General features: G+C 41.1%; 1 protein-coding gene, 1 non-coding gene and 1 pseudogene across 7 annotated transcripts; 1 reads left to right on the forward strand and 2 right to left on the reverse strand.

Annotated features, from left to right (window-relative positions):
- Positions 1 to 1,387: 1,387 nt before the first annotated feature.
- Positions 1,388 to 7,010, reverse strand: LOC130193804 (E3 ubiquitin-protein ligase RNF14-like; annotated as a pseudogene).
- Positions 7,011 to 7,095: 85 nt separating this feature from the next.
- ankmy1 (ankyrin repeat and MYND domain containing 1) lies at positions 7,096 to 14,514 on the reverse strand. 6 transcript variants are annotated; one of them, XM_056414554.1, is made up of 20 exons: positions 14,220 to 14,513; positions 13,988 to 14,134; positions 13,691 to 13,885; positions 13,266 to 13,310; positions 12,949 to 13,184; positions 12,562 to 12,778; positions 12,206 to 12,367; positions 12,033 to 12,106; positions 11,331 to 11,826; positions 11,058 to 11,242; positions 10,793 to 10,964; positions 10,542 to 10,682; positions 10,317 to 10,424; positions 9,862 to 9,969; positions 9,655 to 9,777; positions 9,171 to 9,272; positions 8,622 to 8,787; positions 8,399 to 8,510; positions 8,076 to 8,230; positions 7,096 to 7,811 (listed from the first exon to the last, which is right to left on the reverse strand). In XM_056414554.1, the coding sequence occupies exons 1-20, from the start codon at positions 14,415 to 14,417 to the stop codon at positions 7,615 to 7,617; spliced, it is 3,339 nt and encodes a 1,112-aa protein (XP_056270529.1). In that variant the 5' UTR covers positions 14,418 to 14,513; the 3' UTR covers positions 7,096 to 7,614. The 6 variants fall into 6 exon arrangements, with proteins under 6 accessions (XP_056270529.1, XP_056270528.1, XP_056270526.1 ...); XM_056414553.1 differs by having other exon boundaries at positions 13,266 to 13,313; positions 13,688 to 13,885; XM_056414551.1 differs by having other exon boundaries at positions 10,317 to 10,682; positions 11,058 to 11,239; positions 13,266 to 13,313; positions 13,688 to 13,885; positions 14,220 to 14,514.
- A 3,301-nt stretch (positions 14,515 to 17,815) lies between these two features.
- Positions 17,816 to 17,934, forward strand: LOC130194545 (5S ribosomal RNA). Its single transcript, XR_008831874.1, has one exon. It is a non-coding gene; the product is annotated as a 5S ribosomal RNA (ribosomal RNA).
- Positions 17,935 to 18,883: the final 949 nt, after the last annotated feature.

Consider the following 18,883-nt stretch of genomic DNA (forward strand, 5'->3'; position numbering starts at 1 on the left):
TGATGCTGTAGTTTTTGAAGGTGTTTAGCAAAATATGCCTGATTCCAGCTTAGAGGATAGACAATCATCTGGGCTCAGACACCAATATGAACTCTTCCTATAAAGTTGACTGCACAACAAATGCACTGGGTTTTAATTGGTCTTGGAAAATGTTTGCAATAGTTCTGAGCACAAAATCGTCCATGCAGTTCAAACATATAGGGCACTTTATATTACAGTATATAGGAAAGAAAGGTGCCTGTCTGAAAATGAATAATGAGGAGTTTGAAGGGAGTACATTCTTCTCACTTGCAGATTATCACGGCATAGTATTATTACTATATGATACACGATTTATATATTCAAATCAAAAAAGATCATCAACAATACATTGATAAACCACTCAACAACTCATAACACGGACAGTGGGGAGGCACAATTAGTTCAGATAGCAACTCTACTCATTTAATCGAGAATCATCCAGAATTGTAATTAGCCTAAAGTCACTTATCATCTTATATTTGTTATTTTGCTGATCCACAAGGAATCATTGGAATTTCAAAATGTCCTTTTAATGACCTTTTGATTGACATTCTGTTGCTTGACCAACAGCATTAGTCCCCGTTCCTGTCATGGACACACATTGACCCAATAATAAAATTCAAAGGGGCCCATTTAGATTTAGTTTATGTTGTCCAGTAAGTAAGGTCTATATTACAGAGACGTTCAAGTGCAGGGCTGTTACTCATGTCGTTGTTACACCTGTGTGTTTTCTGCAATGTCCAAATGTTAAAAAGGTCTATCACCTGACTCCTACCTGGCTCAAATTATTCACTGCAGTCAAATATTTTTTGATCGGCATTTTTTGTTTAGTTTCATGGCTCTTTCTAGTTTCTAAGTGGGTTATAGGTTCTGTGCTTTGCTCCGTGATGTTGTTCTTTTTTAAGAGCCTTTTTCTTTAATTTGCCTTTTATATCTCACATGCACCACAAAAAAAGAGGCCTGACAACCACAGACACATTGCCGACTTCTCCGATTCCAGTCAACCAGCCGGCCAGTAAGACCACACACACACACACACACACCTCACTCAGTATTTTTAGTTAACTTTGTTCCACTGTTAAAACAAAGGAGGGGAGGAAGGGAGGGGCATTTGAAAATAGGAAGTCAATCAGTGAGTACATGCAAAATGGCAAACAATTATAGCTGCAGGGTGCCATTTGAAGGGCATCATTCAAATTTGTTTTTAATTTGCATTTCGGAAGAATAGTGCCTATAACGTGTTAAACGTTGAGGAGTCTGAGGCTAAAAGATTTCCCAGCAGTCTTTGCTTCTCGTATCTATGACTGAGTAATACCATGACATTACTCACTTGGATAACATTCGCTGGAAAATAAAAAAGGTGAGCTTGATGGAGAGGTTCTTTATTTATCCTCTTGAGCAGGTTTGAATATCACAGCAGCAGTACAGGAATGAACCACATGGTACATTGAACAATGCAGAACAAAATGTCAAACACTAGTTCTCACATAAAAGTAACAAAGTATTCTCTTTTGAACATGTGCAATCATACATAAATCATCAAGTGTGCAAACGGCTTTAGTGCAAAAAGAACTTGCAGGAAGGTTGCTAAGTTTGCTGCTCTGCCCTGTAGTTAAAATATTATACATTTACAGCCTAGTTTTGTGTCAGAACTTCAGAACTTTATCGCAATTAAGTTATTACAAAGCTAAAACTCTTGCAGAACAATTCATAACAGAATGTAAGATAAAATACTTTACACAGATAAAGTACATGACAGAAAGTTTAAAGAGTCTAAAAAGTGACACCGTGGGTGCTGGAGCTGCAACGACTATTTCCTCAATCAATAAGTTGATTCACACAAAAGTAAACCGCAAACATTTTTATATTCCATTTTTATATATATCATTTTTTAAAGCATAATCTACCTGGTTTCAGCCTCTCAAATGTAAATATGTTTGTTTTCTTAGTAAACAAAAAATAAATAATAAGTTTGGGTTTTAGACTACATTGGTCATTTTTAGTTTCTGTTTTCAGTAAACCAAACTATTAATCAATTAAACCAAGAAATAATTGGTCGACTGATACACAAATGAGACTCAGTTGCAGAACCATTAGGTACAATAATAATAACTGTGGATGAAATGTGGCTTTGATACACTTTGTGATTTCCTTTTATAGATTATTTATTTGGCATCGAGACCAGCAAACATGGATTTCTCATTGTAGTTTTCATTGTAGTTTTCAGTTTAATGCATTGTTCGATTCATAAATAGTGAATGATAACGTTTATTTTATAAATATTTTTTTTAATAAAAAGGACATTTCCTATTATGCCTAAAAGGGATCTCTTGTTAAGTTAGCAAACAGTTTTGACAATCTTGTTATTTAGCACCCTCTACTGGTCATGACACAGTAATACAAGTGCTCTGCTTTTGTACATGACTGTAAAGGCTCAGTAGAAATGAGTATTTGTATGTGTTTTGGGCTTTTTTGTACTGATTATAGTGTTGGAAAGTAACAACGTCAAACTCAAGTATTGTACTGAAATAAAGTTATGAGGTTCTTGATTATTTCCATGTTGTGCTACTTTATACACCATCAGACTTTGAAAACAAATGTTGAACTTTTTGCACAGCTAATTTTATCTGTTACTAGTTACTTTGCAGCTTCATATTTTCATTACAAAATCTAAATCCACTAATTAATAATGATGTATGGAATAAGTGATCATGGATTTAGATCTGAGTATTTCTTCCACCACTGGCGGATTTAAATTGTGTTGAGATGATAACTATTTGGCAACATGCTCAACATCATTTGTGTTTCTTTTATAACTAATGGCATATTTATTTTTCTTTAAATCAGCATTTAAGTGCATTGTCAGGTATTTGTTTAAAGTGCACTTAAAAATCTAACTGAACTGAACACAGCATACTTCGCGCCTTTGCGTACTTGACCGATCTGATATTGATCGTCTCTACACAGCAGCATGTCATTTCTGTCTCTACGTGTCGCGTTAACACTTCTCCGCTCTCCGTCTCGCGTGCCGCAGAGCTCCGATGAAAAAGTCACTTGCACCCCCCCCCCGTAGGTGGACGTCACAAAAGCTAACGCTACATATGGAGTGAGTACCAAACACCATCTCCCAGTACTCACCTGAGTAACTCACTGAAAAAGTTATGTGCACCCCTGAGTATAGACCCTTTACCCAGAAGCCTCTTTGACATGTCTTTGCAGGTTAATGATGTAATGATGTTAATATAGTCCTGGTATTGTGCATGCTGGCTCACTGGAACGACTGTGACAAACTAAACACAACAGGACCATACTTCAATGCATTAATTAAACCTGTGTTTACCCTGATATGACATGTCAAAATGGCAGCAGTGAAGAGGGCCTACTGGTACTGAGAGCAGACACCGTTCTCAAAGTGGTTGGCGCTATGGGATGGCAGCCTGGTGAGGCAGGACCAGCAGAACAGCTGTCCGCACTGAGAGCACGTCATCACGTTACATCCTCCGGTCTTCTACAACGCACAACACAACATAATGCATTACGTAAGGCGCAGTGGTCGGAAATCGTCTGAACAACATTATAATGTGTCTGTAGTCGCACGTGTGTGCTCGTATGTTTGTGTGCAAATGAGGCCGATCGGTGAATAACTGAATACCTGTATCTTCCAGAAGCAGTGAGGACAGTTCTTGCTATTGAAGGCCATCCAGTCCTCACTCAGATACTCCACCACGGTGCCCTGCATTGTACTGCGGCCGTACCTGCTCTCCAGGAGGCGCTGCCTCAGCCTACTGCCACTGGCATAGTCGTCCCACAGAGCAGTCAACCCCTCTGAGGCACAAACAGAACATCGCGTCAGATGCACATCTGCATCTACAGTCCACACCAACCAGTGGTGGAATGTAACGAGGCACACTCAAGTACTGTACTCATTAACAAATTGGAGGTAAATTAAATGACTTTTTTTTGTTGAAATGAACTACAATTATTTGACAGCTTTAGTCACTAGTTTACAAATGAAGAAGTCTGCATTCTAGGAGTTTTGTTAAAAAATATGTAAACAAAGAAATATAGCCAAGCACAAACACGTATGCTTGTACCTTGTGACTGTGGCAGGTTTGCATGGGCTTTCTGTGCTTCGCATACGTTACTCTTTTCGGACAGTTTTCTGTTCCATGATAGTTCTTCTTGCAGACGACACAGAAGGCAAAGCTGCACACGGAGCACTGCGCTGCAGCGCTGGATTTCTCCACAATGACGGCCGACCCACAAACACGCCGAGGACAGTACACCACATCTACGAGGAGGAAATTGGAGACATGAGCACAGATACTGCCATGAACCCATCCCAGCCTACCTCCATTATCCCAATGTAAAATTGATTTAGTTTACATTTACAATGGGGTGTTAAAATAAATTGTCACAATTAAATCACAGGCTTGAATATACAAATTTGTTAACGTTTTAATGCACTGAAAATAAATAGATACAATTCTTTGACTTCAGTGAAACTGCTATATTCTTACCTCTGGTCATTCTGATGTATAAGGGTGTTGAATACATCCTCAGTTGAACAGGAATAAATGGTAAACATACCAGCCATGTGGTCCAGAGTAGATTGGAGCAGGAGACGGTCATAGCGGCTGAAGAGCTCCTCCCCTACCAGACTCTTCACCTACCACACATGGCAGACATTTGTTGAATGATGTGTGTTTTGGTGTACAGTGTCTCTGCATATATGCATAAGTAACAAGAAAATGCATGTGAGAAAAATTTGCTACAGAAATTTTGAAACCAGAAATCAAATACACCACCAGTGGCGGAAAGTAACTCTGTACTTCGGTAATATTTCGCGGGTACTTTCTGTTTTATGATACTTTAGACTTTTATTTTAATCAATTTTACCGGAAAATATTGTATTGTCTACTCCACTGCATATATTATTATAGTGAACTTGTTGCTTATAGATTTAAAAATAATTACACAAAACTTATCATCTTACAAAATACGATGCATTGTTTTAGATAAAAACGTCCAACACAGTGGATAAAAAAGTATCTAAAACATTCGTCTTCATCATTTTAACAATACTTAGATGTCAAACCATCAATAATAATATAACTCCATTTTATACAACGAGTATTTTTAGTTTGGATGTTTTAAGTACATTTAAGTATCTGCAACGACACCGCTAGATGCAACCAAACCCTGCACACTGTCCTTTTAAGTTAAGGATCAAAGTACTTCTTTCAGCACAGTAGTCAAAAACTAATTTTGCATCATGAAGTTGCCAAAAAATAATTACCATTAAGAGATTGAGAAAGAAGCTGTAGCTGGCAGGGAGAAGAGTGTACCTGTGAAGGTGACGGGGTGGCAGAGCAGTCCGTCTCAGGACAGCTGACGGCCTTCACGTTGCCCTCTGTTATCTGGAGTGTGCAGAACTTGGTGAGACAGGCCTTGCAGAAGATGTGGCCACACTCGGCCAACTGGACACAGTCTGAACCGAGCAAACCCAAGAAACACACACCACAGTCAAACACTGTGAAGGAAAATGCTTTCTGTGTCTGAGCCGCATTATAGATTAAGAGCTTGGACAGGAGGGCTTGTGACGGAGTCAGCGAGAGGCCAGAGCGTGTTTGCCCTTCATTCTGAGGGGGTTCTCTTGGGTATATTGGCAGGGACGCAGCTCTTTGTTCACTTGGGCCCAGTGGGTCTGAGGACCCAGGAGGAAGTAACAATGGGGCTGGCATATCCCAGTCATTTAGGACATCTTCCTGAACACTTTGATCTGACGGAGTAGATGGAAAAGGCTTTGATTTGCCTGCCACTGTGGACAGATCATTCTTAAACTCGGAGGCGTGCAGGGTCCACTCAGCCTCCATCGAGTCTGTGCTTCTCCAGTCTGAGGTTGAAGGATCTTGTCCATCAGCAAGAATCCCGGTCGGATGCTCAACTTCGAAGGACGGTGCAGAGAGTTCTGCTTTGCAAAGATCTACGGCATTACAACTGTGCCGATATGTGGGTACTGACTGTTGATTATTCTTTGGTTCTGAGAGTGCAGCATTCAATGAGTCCTGGCTCTCGTCCTGGATGCTGTGTTCGTCAGAGGGGAGCTCGAACAGAACATGGATGTCCAGGAACCTGAGGGCATCCTCTTTAAGAAACTGTACCCAAGAGAAGAGCACCACAGCGCCTCCTGTGGCCTGGTAGAGATCGGTGAGCTGAGCACCCAGAGCAGAGAGCTGTGGGAGGTGAGGGCAAAAAGACTGATGTAATCTTTATTGTCCCACTGCAATCTACCAATACCGTTTTAATTGACCCACATTGCTCGGCTTCTATTGATTACCTGGGTGTGTGTGAGCCAGCTGCAGGTGAGGGAGAAGGAGGGAGCGGAGGAGGATGGGTAGTCCTCAGGTAGTTCAAAGGTGAGGAGCAAAGGTGGAAGGTATGATATCTCATACTTCCTCAGCGTTTCACCTGAGGAAAAATAACAAACAATAACATGGTTTACATATTATTTCTCATGCTTTCATAGAGCCCGGTGCGGACACTGAAGTTATAACACTTTGTTTCATTCTCGATTGTTATTGTTTTACTTTCTTGGACATATTGGAGAACATGTTGTGTCGTTATGTCAACAACAACACCATATGTATCGAGGCAAGCGTATTGACCTTCTTTCAGGGTTACGGTGAAGTCCGCAGGGAGCTCAACGGATACTCGGATTTCTCCGGCAGATCTTGATCTATCCCGGACGAACTCCTCGGAATCAAAGATACTATTGAGGGCGAGCAGCTCGTCTTCCTGCTCCTCCATGTCCGCATTCATATCCCGTCACAACACACCCCACTTACCACTCGCAAAGTCAGAGAAGCTGCTTGTTTAAATATATAAATATTCCAGTTTCGGTGCTCTTGACTCCTCAAACAATAACAGTTTGCCTTTAGTGGAGCGTTCAAAAAGATATGTTTAGTCCTCGAGTTCAGTGGCAGCTGCTCTCCGCCCCGTTGACTCATCGCGGTGATGCAACCTCTCTGAAGCTTTAGGTCATTTACGGTAATCAAGATACACACGCCTTCATGAGAATATTATGTTCAAACGGTTTGTTTTTGCATTTAATACATTTTACAGATAGCAATAACTGTATTTACATTGATTTACAAAGTACAGGATAGATTAGAGGAATAGTACCAAGTACATTCCAAGTAATTACATGTTATACTACTTACAGAAGACAATGCTACCTTTAACTCCACCACATATTTGACAGTTGTTGTACTTATTAGTTACCTTTCTGAAGAAGATTTTACTTAAAACGAAAACTAAGATAACACAGAATGCATTATTTCAAATGACTTTACTGGAACCTTTTCCCAGCGCAGACGGTTTAATTTAAATATCAGACTGATGTATAACGAGTTAAAACTCACACAACCTCGACAAATTGATAACTCAAAGTTATAAATATACCAAAGAGAAATGATTGTGGCACAAAATATTGTCATCACCATTCAGCCAAATATAAACATTCACGATGTACTATTAAATTGTGAAAGTTGTACTTCCGCTGTAATTAAGTATGTGAAATGTTTGTATCAATCAGTTGCCGCTGTAGTTTTCGCTCAGGTAGACTTGGCTCTCCAAGACTTCCTCTGCCACGCCCATGGGCTTGAGGGGTCTGTGGAATTTCAACTTGACACCCAAAGGCCTGTTGTGTGTGTGGGATTTCCATGTGACAGGCAGGGGCCCGGGGCCTCTTGGGGATTGAAATGCAACACTCTTCTGGAGTCCATCAGCTGAAGAGAGACAAAGACAAGTGTTTACATGCGTTGTTCAACCAAAAGATACAACCAAATGAGTGTTTCCCAGATATTGTACATCATCACCACTTTAGCCTACATACATCAGAGATTCAAAACACGATGACAAAAGTTATACATTGTCATTTTATTAAAAGCTTATTTCGTGATATTTCAGGTTTGAGCTATGGTAGAGTTTTGGGTCTGGTGTGTCGGGTTTGTTTGGTTCCAACTGTTGGATGGAGAGACCCTGATTCTCACCTGTCACCCGGATACACTCTCCCTTGTGTCTTTCATCCCATGCTTTCAGTTGGCAGGTCCTGGAACAGTAGAAGACCTTGCGGCAGCGGCTACATGCAGTCAGCTTCACGGACACCGAGCGACCACATTGATAGCAGAACTTAATCACTGGTTTCCTGAGAAAAGATTGACCCAGTTGGAAACAGGTTCCTGTTAGATTTCTGTTTTCTTGTTTTGCTTCTGGACTTTCAGACAAAACAATGTTACAAATTAGATAAAGTACAAACAAAAAGTAAAAAAATAAAAAAGGGACAAAATGAACATTAATGTGTGTGTATATGTACCTCTGCTTTTCTGTTATGGGTGACAGACTTTCACAGCTGGGAAGGAGCATGTTTGATGAAATGGCATCTGCCTCTGTGTACACACACCTCTCTGTGTTACTTGTCCCTGTTACTGAAATACAGCACACATACATATGCTTCAAATAACAGCCACACTCAAAAACAGCAATATGTCTTGTCTTGCCTTAAAAAAACTAAAACAAATAAAAATGTAGCTACTGACTCTTCAACGTAAGGCGTTGCTCTCTCTCTAAATGTTCTTTTTCTCTCTGGCCAGCAATCTTTCTCAGCAGATCTCCCATCATGCTCAGCAGCTGGCGTCGTGCGGTGTATGTTTCCCTCTCCCGCATGTTCAGAACGTGAAAGGGAGTGTTGGCAATACGCGAGTCCTATAGAGTAAAATATTACATACAGACAGCTGTTCAGATGAAATCATGCCACGAAGAAATAAGCAATCAAAACAAAGTACTCAAAACTTTCTCTCTTTGTACAAATGTGAGTGTATACTATGTAATAATTCATATTAGTATAGTATAATGTGAACTCCTGTGTCTACAGGGACAAAATATTAGAAACGCATGTCAAAATAATGCTATCCAGAACAATTCCTCCAATAACAATGGCTGCAAAAAGAACCAAAAGTTGAATCAACAACTACCTGACACAGTCTCAACAAAAAATAATCTTTATGTTTCCAAAAGTATGATTGACAGAAAGGCTTTTGTAATAGACTGAATTCAGTCAACTTGAGTGCATCCAGTGTTTCAGGTACCTGGTTGAAGGAGAAGTGTGCATAGTCCACTGCAGTTCCCACAACATCCCCCACCATCACCGGCATCAAGATGTCGGCACCAGCTTTAGCCAACGTGTCCAACTACATCAAAGAGAACCACAAATACACACGATTCAACCACATACTTTCAAATGACTCAATACAGAGATGGCTGTTTGCTCCAACTTGATAAACGTCTGCGTTAACTATTTTGACAACTCTAACATTGATGGATACAATACAATCATTTCAATTCATGTTTTTTTAAGTCAAACAAAGTCAAAGAAATCATTTGTGCACATTCACATTCTAAGTGAAAAATTATCTTTGCACACCTCTATAGAGACAAAATCAATTGCATCCAAAAACAAGAGTGCACATGAGAAGAATAAAAAAACTGTCAACATAGAACATTTATTACGCAGTTAAATCTGTCAAACATATCCATCTACATATATGGCTATGTGTCTGTATATGTTCGTACCAGCTTAGCTCTGTTACCACCTAAGTGGTAGTTGACGTTGGCAAGGGCACAAAGGGCGCTGCCCACCCCACGGCCCAGGGGGATGTTGGGATCTGCACCTCCATTCAACAGCTCCTCCACTGCCTGGGGAGTTAAGAGGAGCAGGTTCAGGACAAAGTGAAGCTCTGGTAGCTCGCGTGTGCGTGTGCGTGTGTGTGTGTGGTCTACCAGGTCGTTGCCACTTGCTATAGCCAGGGACAAAGGTGAGTGCCCACTCCAGAGGAAGTCTGTGCGGGCTCTGTGGGACAGCAGGAGGGCTACCACCTTGCTGGCATTCTTCATGAAAAAATAGGCAAGAGTTATTTAAATGGAACATAATAGTATTATCATGAATGATGTGATTTTCTGCCTTGCAATAATGTATATCCTGTAGTTGTTAAAGCTATTAAACTTAAGGTGTAGCCGAATTATTACTTTGCATTGTAAATCATGTCATTCAAAAAATAAATTACAATATACTTAAGAAAACAATGTATTTGTGTCTGTAACATGGATTCTTTGATATTCTGGGGGACTGGGTAAATATACTCAATATGATTATTTATCATGTCTGCAGCACGATACAGATTTGAAGAGTTAATAGCATCATGGTTCATCAGTGTGCTCGTACAGCATGTACTGACCCGATAGTCACTGTCTCTCTGGCAGGCCATGTGCAGCGCAGTCCGGCCTCCCTCTTTGACCTGTGGGTTCTTACTGGTGTTTACTGATTCCTGGGCCTTCATGACAAACTGTAAAAAAACAACAACAAAAAACATCTGAGACTGAAATCCTTTTCTTTCCAGTTCCACCCGTACCTTGAATATGACTACTAAGGTTTCAGGCTTAAAGGAGAGAAACACGCAGACCGTATCTCGTTCACAGATCTCATTCTGGTCGCATGCTCGTGCATCTGGGTCAGTGACAGCGTGGAGCAATAACTCTGTGATCCTGGGACCTGCTGGACCTGGCAGTGCTGCAGCTACGTGTAGGGGATGAAGGCCTTTTCTCTGCAAAAAGGATGAGACGATGATGGGCAATTGTGCTCTGCTTGTTTATGGATGCTTGTTTGTTTTCTCTGTGGCTAAACAAATAATTAGTTAAATCAATAAGTTAAAACCTCAGCAGGAAGGGGAATGTTAGTGCGAGCTCCACACAGCAGCAGCCTCCTGACGGCCTCAGTGTCAGCAGCCATTATGGCTAAAAAGAGAACCGGCATGGGGACCCTGGATGCATTGGGGTCAGCTCCTCGTTCCAGCAATAGTTTCAGAGTGGTCCAACGAACACGGTGTCTGCTCAGACAGTCACATTACAAACAAAATCTGGCGAGTCAGGACAGAACAAACGGCACTAGAAAAGACAGTAGGGAGGGAAACAGAACTTACTCTATTTTCATGGCAGCCATTTTGCGTACAGTCTCCTGTGTGTCCGAGCGCTGAGGGAATCCTGTGCGACTCAGAGCCTCTGCTGAGCGCTGCATCAGGTCCTCTGTGACCTGGATGTTATAGCTGCTGACGGAGCAGGCAGAGTCAAAGGTCGCCTTTGGGGTCGGTTCTTTGTCTTTGCCCTGCTTTAGACAGAGTTGAGTATAAAACAGTGAGTTGAAAAACCTTTTTCAAATTACAAACTAATGTTAGTATGGGATCTATGGCTTCTACCTGAACTCTTCCTGCTGCCTCAGCACGACATTCCTTCCACTGTACGCCACCCAGTGCAATGTGACCATCCAACACCTGAATGAGGCGCTCCACACCTCTCTCTTCTTTCTCCTTTACATCCTCCTCATGATTATTCTGTACTCGCTCCTCGACATCTTCCTCAACTCTCTCTCCCATCTTGAATTCTCTTTCCATCTCTTTCAGCTGACTTTCTCCATTTTCCCATGTTTGATCACATCGGCTCTTCGTCTCGCTTTCCTCCTCTTTGATCTCATTCTCATCCACCCCTCTGCTGCTCTCTTCTTTCTCTCCTACCTTTCCCTCTCTCCTCATTTCCTTGCAGCCTCTTCCCTCCCCTTCCCCCTCTTTCTCGTTTCTCTCCTCCTGTGGGTCTCCTGCGTCTGCAGGGGTCTCAGGTTCATTAATGCCAGCCCAAAACTCATTGGACACTTTACTGCTGTGATGCGAGATGTGCTCCGTTTGTTTTTCTGCGGTCCTGAAAATACGAAAATAAATTGGAAACATAAACGAATACATCTGCTTGTTTTAGATACAGAACTGTTCTAGGGAGTAACTATGAATACGACATTTTCAAAACCAGTATCAGTGAGTTTGCTTCTCTTAATTCCTACTCTTCAGATAGGTGACTCTGGTTGGTGCAGTTGCCTAGGGTTTTGTTATAGTTGAGGTGTGTTCTTTTACCTGGGTGTGTCTGTGGTGAAGTCCATGTGGCTGATCTGGGGACTGATCCCACATCCAAATGGAGACCTGAAGCCCTGTGACATATTACATTGCAAGTGGTTTAGTTGAATTTGTCTGTACAAAACACGGTTTCATACATGTGAACTACGAGGAAACATTCAATATAATCTTACTTGAGTTTTGGAGGGTGTCTCAGTCGAGGTGGTGTGCAGAGACTGGAAAGGATAGTAGAGGACATGACACACAGCCAGGGCAGACATGCCTTCACAATTCAACTTGTCAACATCGGCACCCATATCCAGCAAAAGCTGGATAACATCATTATGGCAATTTACCTGACAAATACAAACAAGAGAATAAAACAGTCAAAGCGGCAAAACATAAGAAAAACTTGTATTTATTTATTTATCCATCTATTTTTGTTTGATTGTATTGTAAAAACCTGGATTGGATAACAATCAAGCAGCAAATGAGGGAAAAAAACAAATTAAGAAACTATGGGCAAACAAATAGTATAAGTAAGTGTTACTGTGGCAGCGATCAGTGCACTGTGTCCCTGTGAATCAGTGACATCACAGTGGACCAAACCGGTCTGGAGGATCTGTGACACTGTCTGCAGTTCCCCTCTGGAGGCGTGCTGGATCAACAACTCTGAGCTGACTTCCAAAGGCCCTTTAGGCCCAAAACTGTCTCTGTTCAGTGCGAGAACAGATGCCACGTCCCAGCCCACAATTCCAGCCTGTAGCCTGGGAGACCAACACGCACATTATATTCCCACAAATATGATTTCAGCTCATTTACAGAACTCTACACACTTCTAGATGATAATATACATTATGATTTGTCCTTACTGCATGACAACAAAATGTGTTTTTGGAACAATACTCAAACAATACTTTTTGTATGCATGTCTGACCTGTGTTTGTGCATGTGAGCCAGCATGCGGGGCTGTAAGGGCAGGGGGGCGAGTGGGTCTCGCTTATAGCCTTGGTAGGAATAAGCATCTGGCTCCCACAGCTCGCCATCAAAGTGCTGATCGAGCTCTTTCCTTCGGCCTGGGGGCAGCGGCAAGTGATCCCCATCTGTTGAGTAACTCTCCATACCAGGGGGAAGGATGAAATCATCTGACAGCAGATCTCTCTCCGTATCCACCTGAGGAGGGGGGGAATTAATCTGTTTTGGTTAAAGTCACAAACCTCATATGCATAGCTGTTCATTATAGCTACACTTTACCTCAGAATCTGCTCTGGCTTCTGACTGGAGAACACTAGTGGGAGGCTGCTAAGGAGAGGAAAGGAGCAGAAAGGTCAATTAAAAATCGTCGGCAGATTTATGCCTGAATATGCACATTTTGCATGAAGAAAGCCTCCATGATTTAGGTTTCACTTCCTGTTTAGCTTATACAGTGTTTTCCAGCTCGGTGAGCTCAGGAATAAATTAGTAGATACATTAATCAACAGGTGCAATGATGATATGTCTTGTAGAGTTCATTTGGGGGAATCCAATCAGGAGAGAAGTGTTACCTTTTCTTTGCTGGGTCAAACATTGTTTAAGCTGGGATCTCGACATTGTTTTTAAAACAAAATATATGTATGAAAATTAAGAGGTTTTAGGCTTGCATACATATTCATTTGTGGGTGAGAAAGTGGACATACCACCTGAGTCATGGACATTGTGATGACAGCTGGGTCCATGTAGGCAGCATACTCATGAAAGTTCTTCAGGCTGAAGCCCTCTTCTACAGAGGTACAGAGCCTTAGCAGGCGCTCTCCGAGCCAAAGACCCACATCCTCACGCCCATCTGGATGACCAACCACACCTGGCCCGAACCTCTGGTCAGTATGGTACAAACCCTGAGAAGAGGAGAGATGTCGAACGGCATTTACTGATATTTGAAAAAAATATAAAACAAAAGCAAACTATCCAAATGTAATTTATATTTGTATCCATTTAACCTTAAAGGTGGCTCCTTCAGGCAACATTTGTTGTCCATATCCTTCTTTTCTGTTGAGATAGAACTTGCCAGTGAACGTGTGGCCTGTGGGCCAGCAGTAGAGTCCACCCCCATGCCTGTAGTCTTTATAGAAAGAGCCCTCATAGAACTACACAAAGGAGCAGACAGGGACATAAGGCATGAGTCTTCAGGAAAATCCGACAGGAGACAGTAAAAGATGACATGAACGTTACCTCTCCATTGCTCCAGGTGTACCTCCCTTTGCCGTGTTTGTATCCGTTCACAAATCCTCCCTCGTATGTGGATCCATCCGGCCACTCCTGAACACCGAGCCCTGGGGCTCCTCTGTGGCCGTCGCTCCGTCTCACTGTCCCCGGCTCCGCAGCTCCTCGCCCCGGTGCTGCCGCGACACCGTCGAAGGTCGACAGCATTTGAACCGGAAGATAAATGAACTGAATCCACCGGAACGAACAGTTAATTTAACGCGATGGGTTTTAATAAAGGGCTTTGTGAGGAAACTTTAGCCGTCAGAAAGTCAGATTTCAATTTGAACTTTTCAGTAAGCGCCTGTTGTCATGTCAACAGTTGAATTCTGTGAGGGGCTGTGCTCTCGCGCATGCGCAAACGAAATACGAAAGCAGAAGAAAAGGTTCAAAACAAACTGCCATTTAGTCTCAGTAATACTATTTTTAGTGTCCATTACTGTTTTTAAACCATCCCCTGCTCACCAGTTAAAGCAACAGATAGTCTATTGGAGTACTGTTGTTTGACATTTTTATTCTAGGCACATCAATTTACTAATAGGCTAAGGAGTTTTTTCCGACTTTTTTTCTTGATGACGGATTTGATCAGAAATACACAAATAAAAATATTGTTGTGTACAAACATATTCCTATTTGTTAAACAATATGTAACTAAAGACACAAATTAACCGATGTGTCCCTATTTGGAGAACCCCGACAGAAACAATCAGGAAAAATGCAGTGGGATACTTATAAACAGGTGTGATGAATGAAAGTAGTCATTGTCATAGAGCAGGTACACCCTTGTCAAGTATAAGTGTAAGGAATGAATGCTTAATAAATGTATGAACAAATAAATAAATACAGGAATAAATAAATGTATAAATAAATGTATAAATAAATAAATATAGGAACAAATAAATATAAGTTGTACCTAAACAGGACATCATTACATAAATCTATTTCTACATTTCTTCATCTAATTATGTCTTTATTTATGTGTCCACACGTATTTCTTAATTTATTTATGCGTGTATTTATAATTCCTTGCATGCAAATGAGCTTGGGGGGGGGGGTCCGAACATCTGTCTAAAACATGATTGGTCACAGGAATGTGATCACACCTGGTAAGTTATGCTCTACTTCTTCTGCCTTGCACATGTTGAAGTTGGCACGCTCAGCTACATTAATTAAGCTCACAGGTCTATAATTTCCTCTTAGGGAAGTTTGAATATCACAGCAGCAGTACAGGAATGAACCGCATGGTACAAAGAACAATGCAGAACAGAATGTCAAACACTAGTTCTCACATAAAAGTAACAAAGTATTCTCTTTTGAACATGTGCAATCATACACTACCGTTCAAAAGTTTGGGATCACCCAGACAATGTTGTGTCTTCCATGAAAAATCACACTTTTATTTATCAAATGAATATAAAATATAGTCAAGACATTGACAAGGTTAGAAATAATGATTAATATTTGAAATATTAATTTTGTTCTACAAACTTCAAGCTCAAAGAAAGGCCAGTTGTATAGCTTATATCACCAGCATAACTGTTTTCAGCTGTGCTAACATAATTGCACGGGTTTTCTAATCAGACATTAGTCTTCTAAGGCGATTAGCAAACACAATGTACCATTAGAACACTGGAGTGATAGTTGCTGTAAAAGGGCCTCTATACACCTCTGGAGATATTTCATTAGAAACCAGACACTTCCACCTAGAATAGTCATTTACCACATTAACAATGTAGAGAGTGTATTTCTGATTAATTTAATGTTATCTTTATTGAAAAAACAGTGCTTTTCTTTGAAAAATAAAGTCATTTCTAAGTGATCCCAAACTTTTGAATGGTAGTGTACATAAATCATCAAGTTTGCAAACAGCTTTAGTGCAAAAATAACTTGCAGGAAGGTTGCCAAATTTTCTGATCTGCCCTGTAGTTAAAATATTATACATTTACAGCCTAGTTTTTTGTCAGAACGTCAGAACTTTATCGCAATTAGTTATTACAAAGCTAAAACTCTTGCAGAACATTTCATAACAGAATGTAAGATAAAATACTTTTCACACATAAAGTACATGACAGAAAGTTTAAAGAGTCTAAAAAGTGACACCTTGGGTGCTGGAGCTGCAACGACTATTTCCTCAATCAATAAGTTGATTAACACAAAAGTAAACCGCAAACATTTTTATATTCCATTTTTATATATATCATTTTCTAAAGCATAATCTACCTGGTTTCAGCCTCTCAAATGTAAATATGTTTGTTTACTTAGTAAACAAAAAGTAAATAATAAGTTTGGGTTTTAGACTACATTGGCCCTTTTTAGTTTCTGTTTACAGTAAACCAAACTATTAATCAATTAAACCAAGAAATAATTGGTCGACTGATACACAAATGAGACTCAGTTGCAGAACCATTAGGTACAATAATAATAACTGTGGATGAAATGTGGCTTTCCTTTTATAAATTATATATTTTGCATCGAGACCAGCAAACATGGATTTCTCATCATAGTTTTCACTAATGCATTGTTCGATTATTAAATAGTGAATGATAAACTATATTTTTTGTGAGCAAACTGTTTTGACATTCTTGTTATTTAGCACCCTCTACTGGTCATGACACAGTAATACAAGTCCTTTGCTTTTGTACATGACTGTAAAAGGCTCAGTAGAAATTAGTATTTGTATGTGTTTTGGGCTTTTTTGTATGAATTGTAACATACTTATTAGTTGACTCATCTGTAGCAATATTCTATACTATTTATAATGTAGTGGCTATAGGGGTGGAAAGTAACAATGTCAAACTCAAGTATTGTACTGAGATAAAGTTATGAGGTTCTGTATTATTTCCATGTTGCGCTACTTTATACACTATCAGACTTTGAAAACAAATGTTGTACTTTTTGTGCAGCTAAATTGATCTGTTACTAGTTACTTTACAAACTAGAATGGGCACTCGATAGAGCGCATACCTTTGCATATCACAAGATTGGGCATTGAATTCTAAACATGTTGGCATTAGTTGCATGTCAATTGGATACAAATTGAACGTGCTATGGTAAAAAGAAGATTTGGACCTTTCCATGACCTTGACCTTGACCTTTGACCCGATTGAACCCAAAATGTAATCAAATGGTCCCCGGATAATAACCAATCATCGCACCAAATGTCATGCGATTCGGTTTAAAACTTTGTTTGTTATGCGAGGAAGACGCATAGAAATAAATAAATAAATACACGGCGATCAAAACATAACCTTCCGCATCCGTAGATGGTACATCCCCAACTACGGGGTTTCTCTTTTTCGGGGGATGGGGGGCAAGGTGCAAAGTGCTTACAGGTGTTTTCTCTTCGACGGGGGGAGGGGAGATCGGGAAGGTTTAGGTCTTTGCCCAAAGTGATGAAAAGTAAGGACGACGTGCGTACAGTGTAGATCAGTGCTGAGAATCCAATAGGAGTTGTATAACAGCCGCTAATGTGGTCAACCTCACAGGGATGTTATGGAGTAAAAAGAAAAAGAGAGGGAGATCGGGTCTCCGATTCTTTAAAAGGCTCATCTGTAGGCTCACTTTTCGCTTACGGCCATACCACCCTGAACACGCCCGATCTCGTCTGATCTCGGAAGCTAAGCAGGGTCGGGCCTGGTCAGTACTTGGATGGGAGACCGCCTGGGAATACCAGGTGCTGTAAGCCTTTTCCCACTCGTTCAAAAAAACCGCAGGCTTCATTTAGTCGATGGTACATCCCCAACTACGGGGTTTCTCTTTTTCGGGGGATGGGGGGCAAGGTGCAAAGTGCTTACAGGTGTTTTCTCTTCGACGGGGGGAGGGGAGATCGGGAAGGTTTAGGTCTTTGCCCAAAGTGATGAAAAGTAAGGACGACGTGCGTACAGGTGTAGATCAGTGCTGAGAATCCAATAGGAGTTGTATAACAGCCGCTAATGTGGTCAACCTCACAGGGATGTTATGGAGTAAAAAGAAAAAGAGAGGGAGATCGGGTCTCCGATTCTTTAAAAGGCTCATCTGTAGGCTCACTTTTCGCTTACGGCCATACCACCCTGAACACGCCCGATGCAACACGCCCTTTTTTACTCTCTCCGGATTATATAGGCTTTCGTGCTTTTCTTTGCCCTATTTGGGCTTGTTTAGCATAGAATTTCTTAAGAAGCTCCCCCAGAAAGGATCCAGTCTGGGGCGAGGCTTTTTTCTTTAGTTTTGGAGACTTTTTATTTTTTCCCTCTTTTTTCTTGCTAATGATGCAGGTGTTTTTAGCTTGCGGCTAATGGCTGTCCACCCCGGTAACATGATGGGGACCGTGACTATGACGACGAGAGAGGATGAGGGACAGAGGAAGACGGTGGAGGAGATGGCGGACCAGGTGGGAGGGAGAGCGGAAAAAAAGAATTTAACAGTGTGTGTAGAGATGGTGGGAGAGAAGGCGGTTAGTGCGATGGAACTTATTAGCTGCGTGAGGGAGCAGTGCGGTGCGCTCATCGCGTGCCGTCACTTAAATGGGAAAAGTTATGAGATGACGATGAGTAACCTGGAAGGTAAAACTCGGCTGATTGAGGGCTTTAAAATAGGGGAGACGAGAATTTTTGCAAGAGAGCTCAACAACGACGAGCGAGTGGTGTCCTTCCTGA

Source organism: Pseudoliparis swirei, chromosome 5 (genome assembly GCF_029220125.1).
Source record: "Pseudoliparis swirei isolate HS2019 ecotype Mariana Trench chromosome 5, NWPU_hadal_v1, whole genome shotgun sequence".
Lineage (NCBI taxonomy): Eukaryota > Metazoa > Chordata > Actinopteri > Perciformes > Liparidae > Pseudoliparis > Pseudoliparis swirei.

What these genes read in the sequence shown, in the direction of transcription:
- ankmy1 (XM_056414549.1), bottom strand. Translation starts at nt 14,417, where the DNA reads ATGCTGTCGACCTTCGACGGTGTCGCGGCAGCACCGGGGCGAGGAGCT. An exon ending in AGAGAGACAGTGACTATCGG is followed by an intron (nt 9,970 to 10,316) that starts GTCAGTACATGC and finishes TTTTTCATGAAG; the next exon opens with AATGCCAGCAAGGTGGTAGC. An exon ending in GCAACGCCTTACGTTGAAGA is followed by an intron (nt 8,511 to 8,621) that starts GTCAGTAGCTAC and finishes GCTGTATTTCAG; the next exon opens with TAACAGGGACAAGTAACACA.